This window comes from Canis lupus, chromosome 5, assembly GCF_048164855.1.
Source record: "Canis lupus baileyi chromosome 5, mCanLup2.hap1, whole genome shotgun sequence".
NCBI classification, from domain to species: Eukaryota; Metazoa; Chordata; class Mammalia; order Carnivora; family Canidae; genus Canis; species Canis lupus.
Genome location: NC_132842.1, coordinates 368449 through 389205, shown reverse-complemented (window position 1 = coordinate 389205; position 20757 = coordinate 368449). Strand labels below are relative to the sequence as shown.

At 35.6% G+C, this 20757-nt stretch overlaps 1 protein-coding gene across 13 annotated transcripts in view; it reads right to left on the bottom strand.

Moving 5' to 3' along the window:
- The window catches only part of CCDC7 (coiled-coil domain containing 7), a 391847-nt gene that overhangs the window by 328978 nt on the left and 42112 nt on the right, over positions 1-20757 (bottom strand). For all 13 annotated transcript variants that reach the window (XR_012030726.1, XR_012030727.1, XR_012030728.1 and 10 more), the window contains exons 5-9: positions 14032-14052; positions 13692-13724; positions 9340-9506; positions 1999-2060; positions 670-726 (exon numbers count right to left, since the gene is read on the bottom strand). Coding sequence is in view for 8 of the 13 variants with exons in the window: in XM_072825155.1 (XP_072681256.1) it covers positions 670-726; positions 1999-2060; positions 9340-9506; positions 13692-13724; positions 14032-14052 (340 nt within the window). In the remaining 5 variants the exon portion in view is untranslated. The remainder of the gene's footprint in view (positions 1-669; positions 727-1998; positions 2061-9339; positions 9507-13691; positions 13725-14031; positions 14053-20757) is intronic.

The window sequence follows — 20757 nt, the reverse complement described above, 5'->3', positions numbered from 1 at the left end:
CAGAGACACAGGCAGCGGGAGAAGCAGGCTTCACACAGGCAGTCCGACGTGGGACTTGATCCCGGGACTCCAGGATCATGCCCTGGGCCAAAGTCAGGCCCAAAACTGCTGAGCCACCCAGGGATCCCTCTGAATTGTATTCTGTAGCATACATTACATGATTGCTTCAAAATTCTTTCCAGGACTAAGGCAAAAGCAAGGTAATTTCTCCTTTACATTGATAAATAGTCAGAAGTTTAGCATACTAGTTCTAGTAGCTTTTTATATTTATGCGCTGACAGGTACTCAGCTGTTTTCAAGGAATTAATGCACATAAGATCATCTATAATTCATAGAAACAAAACCTACAAATGACCTCTTAAATCTATCACTATTCATCTCAAAGGCCTAGCACCTATGAAACATTTCTGTAGCATACTCTAATCAAAACTAAAAATCTTCCAATCCAAGTGATAGCAAGGTATTCCTCAAAAATTAATCTGTTTTATGTAGCATGTAGCTCTAGCTAAGAATTTCAGTACTTACTTGCTAGCCAGCTCAACTGTTTATCTCCAAACTCCAGGGAATCTATGTTACTACCATAATAATAACTTTAAATAAGATTATATAAATTAATGCACTCAACAGAAGTTATTAACATCAATAATGCTTAGACAAATAAAAACTTACGTGGATCAGTTGCAGAAACATCTATAAATTCTTCAGTTGAGTGGGTTTTTATGAATTCTGAAATAATAGTAAGTTTGTCATATGTTTCAAATATCAATTATGTGTATTGAGCTTAAATTTCATAGTTTTTTTTTTCTAAATAACTCATTCAAGAGAAAGAAAATTCTAAAAAAAATAATAGAGCTGCCAACACTGGAGATCCTCCCAATCACACAACAAATGGTAACATCTGAATTAATGTATAGAGCAACTAAGTGACATGAACTCATCATTTTCTCAACAAGACTTGTTTTTCCTCTCTTATCCCCTTAATGTTATTATGATTTACTCTCCCTTCCTTTCATATCCAATCACCAAGTTTTGCCCAGTAAATTTTCTCAAATCTGCCCCTTTTCTTCTTATTTGTACTCTAATAAAAGCACTTATCACACAGGTGTGATAAGTGCTTCCATTCCTAGTCCCCAAATCTAGCTTCTACAAATGGCCAGAATAATCTGTCTACAATTGAATCCAACAATGCCCCTTCCCTACAAAAAAAGTCTTCAGTGATTCTCTATGATATATGGGGAAAAATAAAAAAAAAAAGTTCCTTAGCACACAATCTAATCCCTCTGCTGAGGCTCTCTCTTCTTACCTCATCCCTACTTACTAGCTTCAATTCTAATACCATTCTACTTGTAATTCCCTCTTCATGCTGTTTGTTCAGCTATATCTTCTTTGTAAAATACCAGATATCTCCCTTCTTCACTTGACTAAATCCTATTCATCCACTAAGGTTGTATAAAATCTTCCCAACTTCCTTGGGTTGACCAAATTGGCTATCTGTGGACTCACTGCAAATTATACATAACTTTTATCATGTGTCTCGCTATATATTAAAGTGATGCATAGGGGATCCCTGGGTGGCTCAGCGGTTTAGCTCCTGCCTTTGGTCCAGGGCATGATCCTGGAGTCCCGGGATCAAGTTCCGCATCGGGCTCCCTGCATGGAGCCTGCTTCTCCCTCTGCCTGTATCTCTGCCTTTCTTTCTCTCTGTGTCTCTTCATGAATGAATAAATAAAATCTTAAAAAAAAAGTGATGCATAATGTGCTTTTGTCCTAAGTTATGTATTTTATGGTAGCTAACAACCAAGGTTTATTTGTTTTGTACAACTCCCAAAATCTGAAACATAAGAACTTTTATTGAAAATATCAAACTCGCCATTGAATATCTTTTTAAATTTGCTACTGTATAATTTTATGGCTATAAATTTTTAAACCGTAAGTCTCAAAATGTTAATGTACTATAGAAAACCCAATAAATGCTAAACATGTATAAGATATTATCACCTTCAATTAACTGCTGTACAGCTTCATAACTTTGTACTGCCTCTGGTGAACTTTCACTATCCCTGTTAAAATTTTAATAAGTACAACATTTATTTATTATCAAAAAATAAGAGTTTAAATTACATTGAAGAAATAGAATATATGCTCTACATATACTTAGTTTGTAAAATAAAATTTAAACTATTATTTAACCTTTATTCAGACACTAAGATACATTAATTAGTATAATTGCAAGCAAATAAGTATAAAAGTCACACTATGTAATTCTATGATTGCTATATAACCCATGAATATAATTAGGTATAACAACAATATTAATAACAAAAAAATAGCAAAAGTAAGTTGGGTAGAAGCATGTGATTTCTTTTAATGGTGTAATTGTTAAGAGTACAAGTTCTAGAGTCAAACTGCTCAAAATTTGTTTTACCCACTTACTAAGTATATGACTTTGGGTAAGTTATCTCTCTGACTTCATTTAATAAAATTGGGGTACTAGAGCACATATCTTGTAAGATCGTTGTAAGGATCCAATACATGTAAAGTTACTAGGAAAATACCTGTACACATCAAACACTTAAATTTCAGATGCTACTATTTAATATTTTTTGAAACTAATTTCTGAAACTAATTTTTTGCCTCACAATAGCTCAAGTGAGTCTATCTGAGCCTCTGAACCAAGGATCTAGTCATGCAGCACCTATTGGAGCCAATTAAAGTGCCACTCCTTTCATTATTTTCGTCTAGTCATTGACAGATGGAGATATGACATAAGTGCATAATACATAGTAGTCCCTCCCAATTACTTTCTATTTTAACATTATAAAAGGATTTTATATTTAATGCAAAAAATGCCTATAAACTTTTATTCTGATAGATTACTATACCAAATATAGTAGAATAATAGGGGAACAAATGAGTTAATTTAATTCAGGAATTCATAAAGTTATACATATTTATTTACTGTTTACATGTGATAAGAAATATGTAGATGTGTGTGACTTGCTCTGATCTTAAGGAAATAGTCTTTCCAGGAAGACTTACACATAAATTACTAATTCATAAACAAAGTTACAAGGTACAAGTGTACATTATTTTATTGTTTCACTTTACTACACTTCAAAGGTTATATTTTTTACAGATTGGTTTGTGGCAACCCAAGATACAAAAAGTCTATTGGTGTCATTTTTCCAACAGCATCTGTTCACTTTGTGTCTCTGCATCATATTTTGGTACTTCTCATAATATTTTAAAACTTTATTATTATTATTATTATTATTATTATTATTATTATTATTATATTTGTTATTGCTGTAATCACTATCTTTGATGTTATGGTTAAAATTGTTTGGGGGTACCATAAACCATGCCCATATATGGCAGCAAACTTAACAATAACTGTCATGTATGCTCTAACTATTCCACCAAGTAGCCTGTCCTCCCATCTCTCTCCCTCTCCTTGTGCCTTCCTATTCCTGGAGACATTACAATATTGAAATTAGGCCAGTTAATAACTTTACAATTACCTCTCAGTGTTCAAGCTAAACAAGGAGTCTCACATATCTCACTTTAAATCAAAACTAGAAATGATTAAGCTTAGTGAGGAAGGCACATCAAAAACCAACACAGGCGGGCAGCCCAGGTGGCTCAGCCGTTTAGCATCGCCTTCGGCCCAGGGCGCAATCCTGGAGACCTGGGATCAAGTCCCACGTCAGGCTCCCTGCATGGAGCCTTCTCCCTCTGCCTGTGTCTCAACTTCTCTCTCTCTCTCTCTCTCTCATGAATAAATAAAATCTTTAAAAAAAAAAAAAACATAGGCTGAAAGCCAGGCCTCTTGCACCAGTTACCCAAATAATGAATGCAAAGGAAAAGTTCTTGAAGGAAATTAAAAGCACTACTCCAGTGAATACAAATGATAAGAATGCAAAATAGTTTTATTGCTGATATGGAGAAACTTCTACTGATCTGGATAGATCAAACCAGTTGTGTTATTCACTTAAGCCAAAGCATAATTCAGAGCAAAGTCCTAATTCTTCACTTCTATGAGTGCTGAGAGAAGTTAGGAAGCTGCAGAAGAAAAGTCTGAAGCTAGCAGAGGTTGGTTCATGAGGTTTGAGGAAAAGAAGCCATCTCCATAACATAGAAGCACAGGGTGAAGCAGCAAGTGCTAATGCAGAAGCTGTGGCAACTTATCCAGATCTAGCTAAGAGAATTAATGAAGGTGGCTACACTAAATGATAGATTTTTTAATGCAGACAAAACAGTCTTTTATTCAAAGACAATGCCACCTAGGACTTTCATAGCTGGACAGAAGTCAATGCCTGGCTTCAAAGCTTCAAACAACAGGCTGATTCTCTGGTTGGGGGCTAATGCATATGGTGACTTTAAGCTAAACCAATGCTCATTTACCATTCTGAAAATCCTGAGGCCCTTAAGAATTATGCTAGAAGAGGTTGGAAGATGACAGCAGAGTAGGAGGACCCCTAGGCTCACTTGGTCCCATGACTACAACTAGATAACAATCAAATCATCCTAAACACCCCAAAAATCAACCAGAACACTTTCAGAACAAACTCTGTAGCACAATATCCAAGACCTTTGGGATACTGTGAAAACAGTTATAAGGGGGGGCAAGTATATAGCAACAAAAGCCTACCTCAACAACCACCAAAAAATCTCAAATGAACAATTTAACCTTGCATCTACAGGAGCTAGAAAAAGAACAACAAAACCCAAAACCAGTAGAAAGAAGGAAATAATAAAGATTAGAGCAGAAATAAATTATATTGAAACTTCAGTCTGTCTCTGAGAATGAAGACCTGATGCTGAAGCTTGCTCCATTTCAGGACTGGGACTGGCATCTCCAAGATTTCCACCTCATGTCTTCAAGTTTGCACCTTGATCCAGACATCATCAACCCTGTCTCTCTAGTTCTTTTTGTTTGTCTGTTTAAGGCTTTATTCATTTGAGAGAGAGAGAGAGAGAGAGAGAGAGAAAACGCAGGAGGAGGGGGTGGAAGGGTAGGGGCCTGAGGGAGAAGGGGAAAGGGAGCAGAGTCCCCTGCTGAGTGTGGAGCTCGGGACAAGACTGATCCCAGGGCCCTGAGATTATGACCTAAGCAGAGGTCAGATGCTTAACCAACTGAGCCAACCAGATGCCCCTGTCCTCCTAGTTTTTGACGCTAAAAATGACACCATCCACCCCACCGAAGCCCCAGACCTGGACCCCCTCTCATCCGGGTTCACTGCTACATTCAGGGTCCTGGCCACCAACCCCCCCAGTGCCTCCTGCACCTGCCAGCCCTCTCCAGCACTTCTGCCCAGATTAGGGTCAAGCCTTCTGCCGCAGCTCTGGACAACCCAGCCCTGACGCACCCACACAGCACGAAGCCCCTGTCTGACTGCAGCGAGAAGCCAGCTACACTGCGCTGACTTGCAGTAAGTCGTTCATCCACCGCTGCACACTGGCCCAGCACTGCAGTATCCAGGCATCCACACAGGCTGGTGGCCCAACACCTCCTGTGGGACAGCCTTCAGAAGCACTGCGGCCGCTGCAGCCACAGGAAGCCGCAGCACCGCGGGGGTGCTGCAAGGCCTTCAGCATGGCTTGCTACTAACTCAGCACCTGCGCATGTCCCCTGCGCAAGTGCTGGGTGTGCACCAAGGGCTTCAGGCAGGACTCAGCCACTGAAGCACCTGTGAGTACACATTGGCTGGCTAGCAGCCATTCCCATGCCTGCAATGTGACAAGGCTATCGGCCAGAGCTCGGCGCTGCTGCAAAGTGCCCGTACCACGGTCCTCATTGGTGCAAGGCCTTCAGCCAGAGTCCAGTTTGCTGTACAACCTGTGCATCCACACGGCAAACGGTCCTGTGCCTGTCCCGTCTCCAAGACCTTTGGTGGGGCCTCTGCAATGCTGCAGCATCTGCAGGTGCATTCCGGAGTGTGCCCCATACCGCTGTCAGCTCTGCGGCAAGGCTTTCTGACAAGCCTCCAACCTCACTAAGCACAAGTGGGCACAGGAGGGTGTAACTACAGCTGCTGCCCCAGGCCCCGTCCTCAACCCTGCTTCAGTGTTGAGGCCAAGGCTGGTCTCCCTCCTGGGTCTTGATGCTCTCTGTTCTTGGGTCTGGCCTCAGCTCTGACCCTAACTCTGGCCTCAGCCCTGACCCTGGCTCTGTGCAGGGCTCCCTCCCTAATCCCAGCCCCAAAGCTGTCTCTGGCTCTGAATCTACCCTCACCCTTAATTCAGTCATATCTTCTGACCCTAAGCCTGGTCACAAGGCCAATTCCGGCCTGTGGCTAGCCTTGACCATGGATCTGGTCCCAGCCCCAATCAGCATCCAGTTTTATTCAACACACTACTGGAAGACCTAGCTGCCACAGCAGTAAGACAACAAAAAGAAATAAACAGCATCAAAATTGGTAAGGAAGAACTAAAACTTTCACTATTTGCAGATGACATGACACTCTAAATAGAAAACCCTAAAGACTCCACCAAAAAACTGCTAGAGCTGATAAATGAGTTCAGTAAACTCACAGGAAACAAAATCACTGTGCAGAAATCTGTTACACTTCTATAGCCTAATAATGAAACAGCATAAAAGGAAATTAATAAAACAATACCATTCATAATTGCACCAAAAATAACGATACCTAGGAATAAACCTAACCAAAGAGGTGAAAGACCAATACTCTGAAAACTCTGAAACACTAATAAAAGAAATTGAAAACAACACAAAGAAATAGAAAGACATTCCATGGCTATAGATTGGAACAACAAATATTGCTAAAGTAGCTATACAATCCAAAGCATTCTACCTATCTAATACAATCCCTAAAAATACTAATAGCATTTTTCACATAGTCAGAACAAAAAAATCCTAAAATTTATATGGAACCACATAATCCTGAATTTCCAAAGAAATTTTGAAAAAGAAAATAAAAGGTGGAGATACCACAATTCACACATCAAGTTATATCTCAAAGCTAAAGTAACCAAAATAAGATGCTGGCACAAAAGTAGACATGTAGATCAATAGAAAAGAATAGAAAACCCAGAAATGAACCCACAGTTACATGGTCAACAATCTTCAACAAAGCAGGAAAAAACATCTAATGGGAAAAAGTCTCTTCAACAAATGGTGCCAGGAAAACTGGACAGTAACAAGCAAAAAATTGAAACTGGACAACTTTCTTGCAGCAAACACAAAATAAATTCAAAATGGATTAAAGGCTTTTATGAGACCTGAAACCATAAAAATCTCAGAAGAGAGTATAGGCAGTAATAATGTCTCTGACATTGGCCATAGAAACTTCTTAGATATGTCTCCTGAGGCAAGGGAAACAAAAAATAATAATAAACTAGGGGCACCTGGGTGGCTCAATCAGGCACCTGCCTTCAGCTCAGGTCATGATCTCAGGGTCCTGAGATCTGGCCTGCTTCTCCTTCTGCCTCTGCTCCTCCTCTCACTTGTTCTCTCTCTCTCTCTCTCTCAAATAAATAAATAAAATCTCTAAAAAATAAAAAAATAAACTATTGGGACTACATCAAAATACAAAGCTTCTGCACAGCAAAGGAAACGATCAACAAAACTAAAAGGCAACTGATGGAATGGGAGAAGATATTTGCAAATGACATATCTGATAAAGGGTTAGCATCCAAAATGTATATAAAGAACTGATACAAATAAACACACACACAAAAAAACAAATAATCCAATTTAAAAAACAGCAGAAGACATGAACAGACATTTTTCCAAAGAAGGCATCCAGAAGGCCAACAGACACATAAAAACATGCTCAACATCACTCAGCATCAGGGAAATACAAATCAAAACTACAACGAGATATCACCACACACCTGTCAGGATGGCTAAACTCAACAACATAAGGAACAACAGGTGTCGGTGAGGCTATGAACAAAAAGGAATCCTGGTGCAGTGTTGGTAGGGGGAATGCAAACTGGTACAGCCCCTATGGAAAACAGTATAGAGATTCTTCAAAAAGTTAAAAATAGAGTTACCCTATGATCCAGTAATCCCACTACTGGATATCTACTCAAAAAATTCAAAAAATTTCAAAGGGATACATACATACCAATGTTTATAGAGCATTTACAAAAGCCAAATTATGGAAGCAGCTCAAGTGTTCATTGACTGATGAATGGATAAAGAAAAAGCTATATACACAAAATAGAATATGATTCAGCCATCATAAAGAATTAAATCTTATCATTTGCAATTATATAGATGGAGCTAGAGAGTATAATGCTAAGTGAAATAAGTTAGTAGAAAGACAAACACCATATGATTTCATTAATATGTGGATTAAGGAAACAAAACAAACAGGAAAAAAGAGAAAGAAACAAATTAAGAAACAAATTCTTAATTATAGAGAACAGACATGGTTACCAGAGCAGAGGAGGATGAGAGGATGGGTGAAATTGGTGATGGGGATTAAGGAGTGCACCTTGTTGTGATGAGCACAGGATGATGTATCAACAATTCTGTTAAATCACTATATACTCACTAAATTAAAACTAAAATAACAAAAGTTAAATAAGTCAGGGATCTAATGTACAGCATAGTTTTGACAGTTAACAATACTATCATATACTTGAAATATGCTAAGAGAGTGGATATGAAGTGTTCTCACCACTACCACCCCCCAAAAAAAAGTTAACTATGTGAAGTGGAATAAAAGTCATAGAAGGTATCCTGTAATGATAATTTATTCATCTATTTAATTTTAAGACAGCTAAACCTCAAAAACCAAAAGTTAATGTCAACAAGTTAATAGGAGTATCATTGTAATAATTATTTGAATCTTCCTCCCATCTGTCAAAAAAAGGTTTTCTCAACCAAAAAGTAGGAAATTATTCTCTGGACCATATCCCTGTCCCTTTGAAATTTTTAGTAATGATTTTTCATAAATAATTCTTTAATTATATCTTAGTTTCCTATTTATTATAGAAGATACATAATCAAATTGAGAGAAGATTTTAAAAGCCAGATATTGAAAGCCAGCCATACCAATAAAACTTTCCAACAACCACATTGGCTACTACGCATTTGAAATGCAGCTAGTGTGACAGCAAAATTGATTTTTTAATTAAATTGAACTGAATTTTAATTTTAGTAGCCAAGTATGACTAGTGACCACCAGTTGGACAGTGCCATTTCAAACTATTAAAAATTTTAAGTAGGAGCAAACTGACTAGACTATTTGATTTGATTTAGAAACTCTAGGTATAGTATAATATCTGAACCATTGTCTTACATTCATTAGTAATCATATACCCACTCATTATTTTGGATTCTATTAACTCTTATATTTTACTTACTTGACTTTAGCCAACACCGCTTTCAAGGAGTATTTAGACTCTTGTTTAAGGCGATTTTTCAGTTCTTCTAGTTTTTGAACCTGCTTTACTATTCGTGCAATGCTTAAAGTGACTGTTTTGTCAGATACTGGAAAGTCTGCTTCTGAAAAACTTTGATCTTTACTTATCTAAAACAATAAAATTAGCCAGTTACTTAGGAAATACCCATTTTGCTCCTATACCTCAAAGAAATTTCATCATTTTATTTACCATATTTAAATAATTTTTATAATATTCTTATCTATAGCTATAATCAAATACTGATATTTTATAAATATGATATTACAAGTAATTACCTAGCTACAGGATTATAGATAAGTGCTGACTTTCACACATCAAACTCAAATCCAATCTTCTCTTTATTATCTCAATATATAAGAATTTTAAGCAAGTTCAATAACAATTGAAACAGGATAAGTTAAGGGCAATTCAAAATATTTACAAGAGAATTCTAAAGTAACTGCTTAGAAAGAAAATCCTTTCTAAGGATAGTCTTAACCTGTGATAAATATGGAAAGACAGTAATTTGCTCTCAAAAGCAATTCCTTCTACTGCTAACTCCCAGAAGTTAATATATAAAAGTCTATGAAACTGGCATTCCTTGGTCTATCTAGGAAAAACTGAGACCCATTTGGGTGTCTCAAGACTTTTAGAATAGATCAAGCTACAGAATAATGAACAAGCAAGAGAATCAGTAAGATCCACAGAATAAGGTGATAGACCATAACTGATATTCTAGGCATTAAGTCTACTTAAAGATAGTTGAGCAAGATGAGTGCCGCCCTCTTAAAAAAAAAACAAAAAACAAAAAACAAACAAACAAAAAACACAATGAAAGAAACACAGAAACAGCCAATATGTAGAAACATAAATAAGTAGCATAGCAATTGAGTTAAAAAAAATTTTTTTTTACAAAATAGCAGAGATCCAACCTGATGGGAAGGAAAGCTAATAAACAAACAAATAAATAAATGTATGTATGTATGTATGTATGTATGTTTAAAAAGTAGTAATAGTCAAGGCATAGACATAAAACCTAGCAAAGAGAAATTCTAGCAATGGGATTTAAAAGAGACTTCATTTTAGTAATGGCTACTTGAAATGGAAATAGGATGTAATAGAAGTATACACTGGGCAATGTTCTGGAAATCTGAAATTGGGGGATGCAGAACAGGGGGAAGGGAAATAGAGGAGATGCATAGAAACTCTATGGATAAAGGCATGATCCCAAGAGAGGACACATTTGGTATATCAGATACATTGCCAAATCATAAGTGGAGTCTAAAAGTGATGTAGCAATCAGCCACAGTGATCAATGTATTGCCTCTCATCTAAAAATCCATTCTTCCATTGTCCTGCTTATAATAGCAGAACTTTTCTCTCTTGACAGGTATCATGTTAACCTTTATCAATAGAGGGTCCTAGACATGACAGAAAGAAGCAGCTTTCTTCCTAAGTCTGTCATCTCTCTCTGCTTAATCCTAGAAGACTGCACAGTATACCAGTAGAGATCATCTCCAAAAAGCTTCAACAGCACCACCCCCATCGGTGTTTTCCTCACAAGGTCCCTGGCATGACTCATTCCCTTGGGCAGCTTCTCCCAGGACTTCTTAACAAAATCTATCAGTGCAGAACTTCTCTCTGGGAAGCTTTCCAGCATACCACCCTTATAGACAGCAAGGGGTACAACATATCCCTGGAAGATGGCTTTTCCAAGGACTACAGAGGATGGCTTCCCAATGTACTGCCATCATGGGCAGCTTTCCAGTACATCCCAGTTCCACCAGCATGGCACCCCAGAAAACTTCTCTGCCAATCAGTGATGACAGCATCTCCTTCTTCACAAGGTGTGGACCTTAACCCTAGGTTAGGGAAAGGGTAAGGACAGGGATATTAAGTGCTTCCTTAAGTGTTTGCTTTCATACTCTCAGTAGAGGCTACTTCTTATACCTTCTATCCCTGTATTCTTTAGAGTTGTCTTTATCACTTTAGTAGGTATTCTCCTGTTACAATGATTCTTTATGTTAAACTTTCTCTATTCAGGTTACTGTGTAGTTTTTATCTTTTGATTAGACCTTAACTGATACATTATATTTCCCATTAGGAATTCAATTTAAACACAAGTCCTTTCTGGGAGAAGAGATGATGTTGCAAAACTAAAGGAATATGGACTAGACAATGAGATAGGCTATAAGATTTCATCAAAGGGACATAATGGGCATAGGTTCCAGCAGAACAACTCTGAAGTGCATAGCCTATATGCTTATCCTACATTTGTCTTCTGTGGCTTACCATATGTTATGAAGGCTTCGCCATGTATTTCTGTTAATGCAACATGACAGACATAAGCCTCACCAGCATGTACTAACAATAAAATGTGTCAGCAATTAAAACAAGATTATTCCACGATTCTCAAATGTTAGTATACATAATAATCCTCTAAAAAAATCCTATTAAAAAGGCAAATTCCTACTATACACATACAAGAAAACTTTAAATCAGTAAGTCTGACATGCAGTTCTGAAATGTGCATTTTTAACAGGTATCTTGGGTGATATTTAAACATGATCCATCAAATATATTTTAAGAAACATTTATTAAAAGACAGAAGATATGGGCACCTGGGTGGTTCAGCAGTTTGGCACCTGCCTTTGGCCCAGGGCGTGATCCTGGAGTCCTGGGATCGAGTCCCATGTCAGGCTCCCTGCATGGAGCCTGCTTCTCCCTCTTCCTGTGTCTCTGCCTCTCTCTCTCTCTCTCTCTCTCTCTCTCTCTGTCTCTCATGAATAAATAAATAAATCTTTAAAAAAAAAGAGGCAGAGGATAATACAAACACTTTGGCAATGTATCTGATACACCAAATTAAATAATTATTCAAAAGAATTAATTATGGATGTAAAAACTGAAAAATTTGGAATTCCAGATCAGAAATTTAGTTGTGTGCTGAAGATTCCTCCTGGTGAATATGAATGCATAAATCAGGATTTCAGGATTACCAGAAATGATGGTAACTGGCACTAAGGTATAAATAATAGATACAGAGAAAAGTAGACACATAGTATTTATATATATTATATAATATTTATATATATTAGCATATATTTATAATAGTATTTATGGTAATAATTGATAAGATGGAAATTTATAGTTCAAGAATTAGTTCTCTGATTAGTTATTTTTAAAATAAAGCAATTTGGTTAACAATAAGGTCTAGAGGACGACTGGACATAAGGGCCCAAGGTAAAGAAAGACACTAGAACTGGGGAAATGAGTCAAGGAGCTGAGAGGCTAGGATTTAGGGTAGGTCTCCACATTAACAGGACAAAGTATAAAAAGAAGGGAGAGAGACAAATTCAGGAATAAAATAGAATTAAAAGAAGTTGGTAGACAAAAATAAGCCAGAGGCAAGCTAGATGATTCACATTGCAAAGTATGCATTTTACAAGAGGGTAGAACAGTAGACTTCACATCAATCCCACATCTCTGCAAAGATAATGACCAATCTACCATACTAAAAGAAAAGCTACTAACACTCTTCCAATGTTAGCCATAGCTATCCTAAAGCAAAGAGTATACGGACCATAGAAGTCTATTCTGGAGCCAAAGGTATGATGACAAGAAGGTGCTAGCATACAGTTACAATTTCTATCTTTATTTTTTTAATTTTATATCTCAAATAAGTGAACTTATTTAATTTCAAGTACCTGGGATTCAAGAGCGTTTAATTGGACTAAACCATAAGCATAACCAAGGGAGAATCACAATGATTCTATAAATCATTGATGCTACCCTAGAAATCATCTTGTTATGTTAACATCATAAAGTCTTTCCCAAAATAGAATTAAAAACCCTTAAGGTTAGAGATCACCAGTTTTCAAAATGACCAAAAGACCTCTGAAAATCTAAAGTACAAAAAAAATTATTAAAATAACATTAAATTTAAAGAAAATCAATATATAATTTTATAAGTAAGTATATTATCATATTATACATGCTTTTTTAAATACAGGAGAAATAATTAAGTTGATAAGTTTTCTCTTGTCACTTTTATGTCAGATAGGAAAGAAGGATAATTAAAATTTCCATTATTTAATTTTAGGAGAAAAAATGTGTCAGACTCAGAACATTCCAGACACATGCATGAATGCAGTGTGTAATCCCTGGGGAACATTATGTCCTACCCATTTTTTTTCCTTCTCTACCTAAATTAAAAGATTACAAACAATGATTATTCAAACAATTTTCACTTCAAATTGATTTCCAAGTGAGACAAAATATCAATTTAATTCACAATTAAGAAATGTTATACTTACCTCTTCTATATGATTGACCTGTCGCTGAAACCACTTTGAAAAGAAAAAAAAAAAAGAAAGAAATACTTATTGACAGGTTATTTGAACATATGGGTACACATGCATGCATTTGTGTGCATGTATCTTCATCTATCACATATTAGCCCTGAACCAAACATCATTTACCTTAGGGTTCAGAATAGGGCTAATGCAACATAACTGGAACATAACATTTTTAACAATATATAGTAGCAAGTTTGGAAGTTCTTTTTATGCCTCAAAACTTAGAAACCTCTTCTTCATTAATATGTATTTCTGTACTAAATGTTAGTAGACTTAAACTGCAACATATTGAACATACCTGATAAAGAGATTCCAAAATCTGGAAAATAAAGTTTTATTAAAACATTTTTTAAAAAATTTGTCATAATATATGTGATAAAATATTTAAGTCTAATTCTCAATCAGAAAAATGCACAAATCACTAAAACTATAAATCTATAATCCAAAAATCATAATTTTTATAATACAGATGTAGTTTTAGTATATCTTACATAGACAACTCAATTCTAGAAAAACTTCTGTCATTATAGATCGATATTAGAATATCCAAAATAATTCACATATATGATTTCATATATTTTCTTAATATAGGTAAGGAATAAACTTAAGATTCCTTTTGGAAGAGATTTTTTTATATAGCAGAGAGTACAATAATGAAAAGCATTATCATAAGAACATTATTTCTTCAACATAACTTTGCTCTGGTAAAGGGCCTAAAAATCAAGATATAAAATATTATACTACTACTTGATATTTTTAATGGAAATTGCAAAGAACTGGTTTGGGAGATTGTGACAGAAATTGAATATCCAAAATGAATCATACAATCCAAAATACCAATATTTAACACTTAGAAAATATAATGTTAAAATGATTATGTCTGCCACACATACACACAAAAAGCCCATTCTATTACATCCAGATAAACGTTTCTAATTACTTTATTAAGTAAAAATATTACTACATTCATTCAGGCAGTAAAGAAAAGTTAATTAACTAAAAATCAGGCTAGTCTAAATTTCCCTTCTGCCACACTAACCCTAAATCAATGGTTCAAAAAGTGTGGTCCCATAGTCAAAAGCATCAGCATCACCTAAACAAACATATTCATTGGTAATATAAATTCTTAGGCCCCATCTCAGTCAACTGGATCAAAAACTGTGGGAGTAGGACCAGCAATTTGTGTTTTAACTAGCGGTCCAATTGATCCCATTGTATACTAAAGTTTGAGAATCACTGTGCTAAATAATAAGAAATCAGAAATCTAAGTAAAAAAGGCTGACATCCTCAAGAAAACATACTAAAATTAAATAAACATCCATGTCTGAAGGAAAATATTTTCAGCTACATAAGGATTTAAAATGTAATATTCACTGAGGCATACCACCTTGGAATAAACTTGTTCTTTCCACCATCAAAAGAGATTCCAAGGTTCTCAAAACCTCCTTTCCTATCTTAGAAGATGATGGGAAACCATCATATATCAATTCATCCATTCATGAGAGCCAGAGTTCAACAACTATTTAAGCCACTAAAAGCCTGGAGAACAAAGGCTTTCTCAACTACTGAGAAAACCACATCAGTTCCAGTAATGCTGAATCTAGAACATTATTAATAAACATGGAAAATGAAAACTGACCATATGTGAGAAAATCAATTTCAGGCAAACACTAAACAGAATGAGAAAATTCTGTGAAGATGTGGGAGAATATATCTAAAGTTCCCCAGAAAATATAAACTTCCATTCTAATTTTAAAGATATCATTTAAGTGTAAAGCCAAAATAAAACTATTTTCAGAAATAGTTTTCTATTTCTATTTCAGAACTATTTTCAGAAACTCAAAGGCTCAGAAATGATTTCACCACACATTCTAACCTAGCAAACAATAACAAAATTAATTCTTAGAAAAGTAAACCTAAGAAAAAACTACAGGCAAGGTAACCAGGAAATATCCTACTCTTTTTGTTTGTTTCAAGTTTTTATTCAAATGCCAGTTAGTTAACATATAAGATAATATTAGTCTTAGGAGTAGAATTTAGTGATTCATCATTTACGTATAACTCACTGCTCATCACAAGTGTCCTTCTTAATACCCATCACTCATTTAACCCATCCTCCTGCCTGCCTCATCTCCCCCTCCAGCAATCCTCAGTTCTGTTCTCTATAGTTAAGAGTCTGTTATATGGCTTGCCTCTCTATTCCCTTCCCACATTCATCTGTTTCTTAAGTTCCACATATGAGTGAAATCATATGGTACTTGTCTTTCTCTGACCGACTTATTTCGTTTAGCATAATACAATATAGTTCCATCTATGTTATTGCAAATGGCAGGGTCTCATTCTTGTTTATGGCTGAGTAATATTCCATTGTATATATACCATAACTTCTTAATTCATTCATGAGTCAATGGACATTTAGACTCTTCCCATAATTTGGCTATTGATAATGCTGCTATAATATAAACATCAGGATACATATCCCTTTGAATTAGTATTTTTGCACTCTTTGAATAAGTACCTAGTAGTGCGATTGCTAGATCCTTGGGTAGTTCTATTTTTAACTTTTTTTTTTAATTTATTTTTTATTGGTGTTCAATTTACTAACATACAGAATAACCCCCAGTGCCCGTCACCCATTCACTCCCACCCCCCGCCCTCCTCCCCTTCTACCACCCCTAGTTCGTTTCCCAGAGTTAGCAGTCTTTACGTTCTGTCTCCCTTTCTGATATTTCCCACACATTTCTTCTCCCTTCCCTCATATTCCCTTTCACTATTATTTATATTCCCCAAATGAATGAGAACATATAATGTTTGTCCTTCTCCGACTGACTTACTTCACTCAGCATAATACCCTCCAGTTCCATCCACGTTGAAGCAAATGGTGGGTATTTGTCATTTCTAATAGCTGAGTAATATTCCATTGTATACATAAACCACAATAGCCAAACTGTGGAAGGAGCCTCGGTGTCCAACGAAAGATGAATGGATAAAGAAGATGTGGTTTATTTTTAACTTTTTGAGGAACTTCTATACTGTTTTCCAGAGTGGCTGTACCAGTTTGCATTCCCACCAACAGTGTAGGATTCCCTTTTCTTTGCATCCTCACCAACATCTGTTGCTTCCTGTATTATTAATTTTAGCCATTCCGTCAGGGGTGAAGTGATATCTCATTATAATTTTATTTGTATTTCCCTGATGATGAGTAATATTGAGCATCTTTTCATGTGTCTGTTAGCCATCTGAGTAAAAATACCCTACTCTTAAAAAATTGTGGTTAATGGGCCTGGCACTCAATGCTGCTATCATAAAAAGCTTCCTAATAAGAAGATGGCATAATTTTTTTAAAGTGAAATAATCTGCAACTAACACTCTAGACAGGCTATTATATCACTGAAGCCAAGAGAAGTCCGGAAGTAGCTTTTACCTTTTTTTTCATCTACCTCAGAACCCTCTCAAAGCAAAACAAAACAAAACAAAACAAAACAAACAAACAAACAAAAAAAACCACACACACACAAAAAAAAAACCCAGCTAAGTGGAGGGCATTCCTCAACATTGAAAGGCAAATAAATAAGCCAAAGCTCTCTGGAGAAAAAGATTGCAATTGCAGCAAATAATAGGCATGTCAACAGCTTGGAAGAAAAAGCTGGGAGTTACTTTGGAAAATAAGGATTTTGAAAAGATCCCATATATAAGGGGGAATCTTGTCAGCCATACACTTGCCCATGCCGGGACTCATGCTCAGAAAATTTCTGAGTGACATTAAATTTCCACCTTTTTTTATCTTTGGCTCAAGGGGAAGCAGAAAAGGGAGGCTAACTCAAGATTTGTATATAGCCTGGCTAAGCTTTGAAGGAGTATCCCAACACAGAGCCAATCTTAAAGGAACAGGGGGAAAAATTTTTTTTCTCTCTCTCTCTTTCTTCTTTTTTTTTTTTTTTTTTTTTGTGGCTCAAGGTATTTAAGGAAATCTTTATCAAATCCACCAACTGAGGGGATTTACCCCAAAGATACAGATGCAATGAAACGCCGGGACACCTGCACCCCGATGTTTATAGCAGCAATGTCCACAATAGCCAAACTGTGGAAGGAGCCTCAGTGTCCATCGAAAGATGAATGGATAAAGAAGATGTGGTCTATGTATACAATGGAATATTATTCAGCCATTAGAAACGACAAATACCCACCATTTGCTTCGATGTGGATGGAACTGGAGGGAAATAAGTCAATCAGAGAAGGACAAACATTATGTGGTCTCATTCATTTGGGGAATATAAATAATAGTGAAAGGGAATATATGGGAAGGGAGAAGAAATGTGTGGGAAATATCAGAAAGGGAGACAGAACATAAAGACTCCTAAATCTGGGAAACGAACTAGGGGTGATGGAAGGGGACGTGGGCGGGGGGTGGGGGTGACTGGGTGGCGGGCACTGAGGTGGGCACTTGATGGGATGAGCACTGGGTGTTATTCTGTATGTTGGCAAATTGAACACCAATAAAAAATAAATTTATTAAAAAAAAATCCACCAGCTGACCACAAGCAATAGGAACAGAGAGCCGAGAGACAAAATACATCATCAAAGAATATAGACTTTCAAAATAAAGTTTAGACTTCTGATTTCCAATGTGACATGGAAGGAACCTGGATTAGTCATTCTGACCTAACAATAAAAGCTGAATGAACTGAAAATCAACAACTCTTCTTATATCTATCAAAGAATCAAGGTCACAGAACAAATCACAGCACCAAAAATTGAAGAGATAAACAGCTGATACGAAGAATCAGAAAGTATCAGAGCAGAAATCCATAAGAACAAACTTCCACAGGAACTAGCAGTGGGATAAGAAAACTCAAACTAAAAATGAAATGCAGGAAGCTCAGCATGGACAAGTTCAAGTTAAAAAATTCAGTGGTGATAAGTTTTGAGGAGTTTCTTTAAAAACTAAGCCTACTCTTACTATATTATCTAGCAATCATTCTCCTTGGTGTTTACCCAAATGAGTTGAAAACTATGTCCATACAAAAACATCTGCACACAGATGTTTATAGCAGGTTTATTCAAAATTGTCAAAACTTGGAAGCAAACAAGGTGTCATCCAATAAGTGAATCAAAAGACTGGTACAACTACGCAATAAATTGTTATTCTGCATACATCCAAAAAAGAGCTGCCAGTCCATGAAAAGACACGTATGAATCTTAATTGAATATTGCTAAGTGAAAGAAGCCAATCAAAAAGAGGCTATACACATTGTATGATTCCAACTATATGACATTCTGGAAAAGAAAAACTATAAACACATAAAGAGATCAGTGGCTATCAGGGGTTAAATAGGGAAAGGAAGATAAATATGTGAAGCACATAGAATTTTTAGGGCAGTGAAACTATTCTGTATACTATAATTGCACATACATATCATTTTACATTCCTTAAAACCCATAGAATGGACAAGAGAAAGCCGTATGTAAACTATAGACTTTGGATGGTGATGATGTGTCAATATAGTTTCATAGATCATACAGAGATAACAGTCTGGTGCATGATGTTAATAGGGGAAGCCATGTATGCATAGAAATAGGGGAAATATGGAAACTCTCTGTAATATATGCATTCTGCTGAAAACATAAAATTGCTTTAAAAATGAATATTTAAAAAATAATAGCTTAGAAAACTCACTAAACAAAAGTAACCACAAAATTTAAGGAGAGGGGAAAATCTGATATCCAGAGTTACCACATATTCAAAATATCTAGTTTTTAACAAAAAATTATGAAGCAAGCATTCAGTGAATCAGGAAATTGTGACTTATTTGAAGGAAAAAAATATAAACAGATACTGTCCCTAAGAAAGCTTACACACTGAACTTAGTAGACAAAAACTTTAAATCAACTGTCTTAAATATATCCAAAGTGCTAAAGGAAATCATGCACAAAGAATTAAAGGAAACAAAAAACAGCATTCTAACAAGTATAAGTAAAGATATAGAAATTACAAAAAGAAGCCAAATTCTAGAAATTAAAAATTAAATAAGTGAACAAAAGGAACTATAACTGAAATGAAAACTTTACTAGAGGGTTTTGAAAATAGATTTGAACAGGCAAAAGAATCAGTCAATTTAAAAACAGGTCAATTGAAATTATCCATTCTGAGGGGAAAAAAAGAAAAATGAATGAAAAAAGGAACAGAGCCTAACAGAACTATGGGACATCATTGATATTATCAACATAGACATAACAGGACTCCCAGGAAAACAGAAAGAAAAGTGGGTAAAACGAATAAGGAAATAATTACTGCATATTTCCCAAATTTGAGAAAAAACAAGGATTTATATGTCAAAATCCTAGAAGAATAAATGAAAAAGATCCATATGAAGACACATTATAGTAAAACTGTTGAAAGCCAAACACAAATATAAAATTTTGAAAGCAAAACGAGAGAATATGTACAAGAGATCTTCAATAAAATTAACAGCTGATTTCTCTTCAGAGACTATGGACACCAGTAGGTAGTGTGATGGCATATTTTAAATGCAATTAATGAAAAAATACCATATGCCAAGTATTACATATCTGGCAAAATTATCCTTCAAAGATGAAAGAGAACTTAAGAAAAAAGCCATTGTTAAATTTAAGAAAATTATGAATAAAAAGATGTAAACATGACAGCATACACATAAACTGTAAAGGAAGGAATAAAAGGAACAAAAAGAAGTTTTTTAAGAATGCATTTGAACTTAAATGACTGGCAAATTAATAGAGACTGCTATATGCTTAAGATGTTATATATGAACTTCATGGTAACCACAAACCCAAAATCTATAAAAGATCCAAAAAAAAGAGAAAGAATCCAAATATAACACTACAGAAATTCATAAATCACAAAGGACAGCAAGAAGCAGAGAACTACAAAAACAACCATAAAATAATTAACAAAATGGCAATAAGTACATAACTAACAATAATTACTTTATATATAAAAAGCCTAAATAATTACTTTATATATAAATACTTTATATATAAAAAG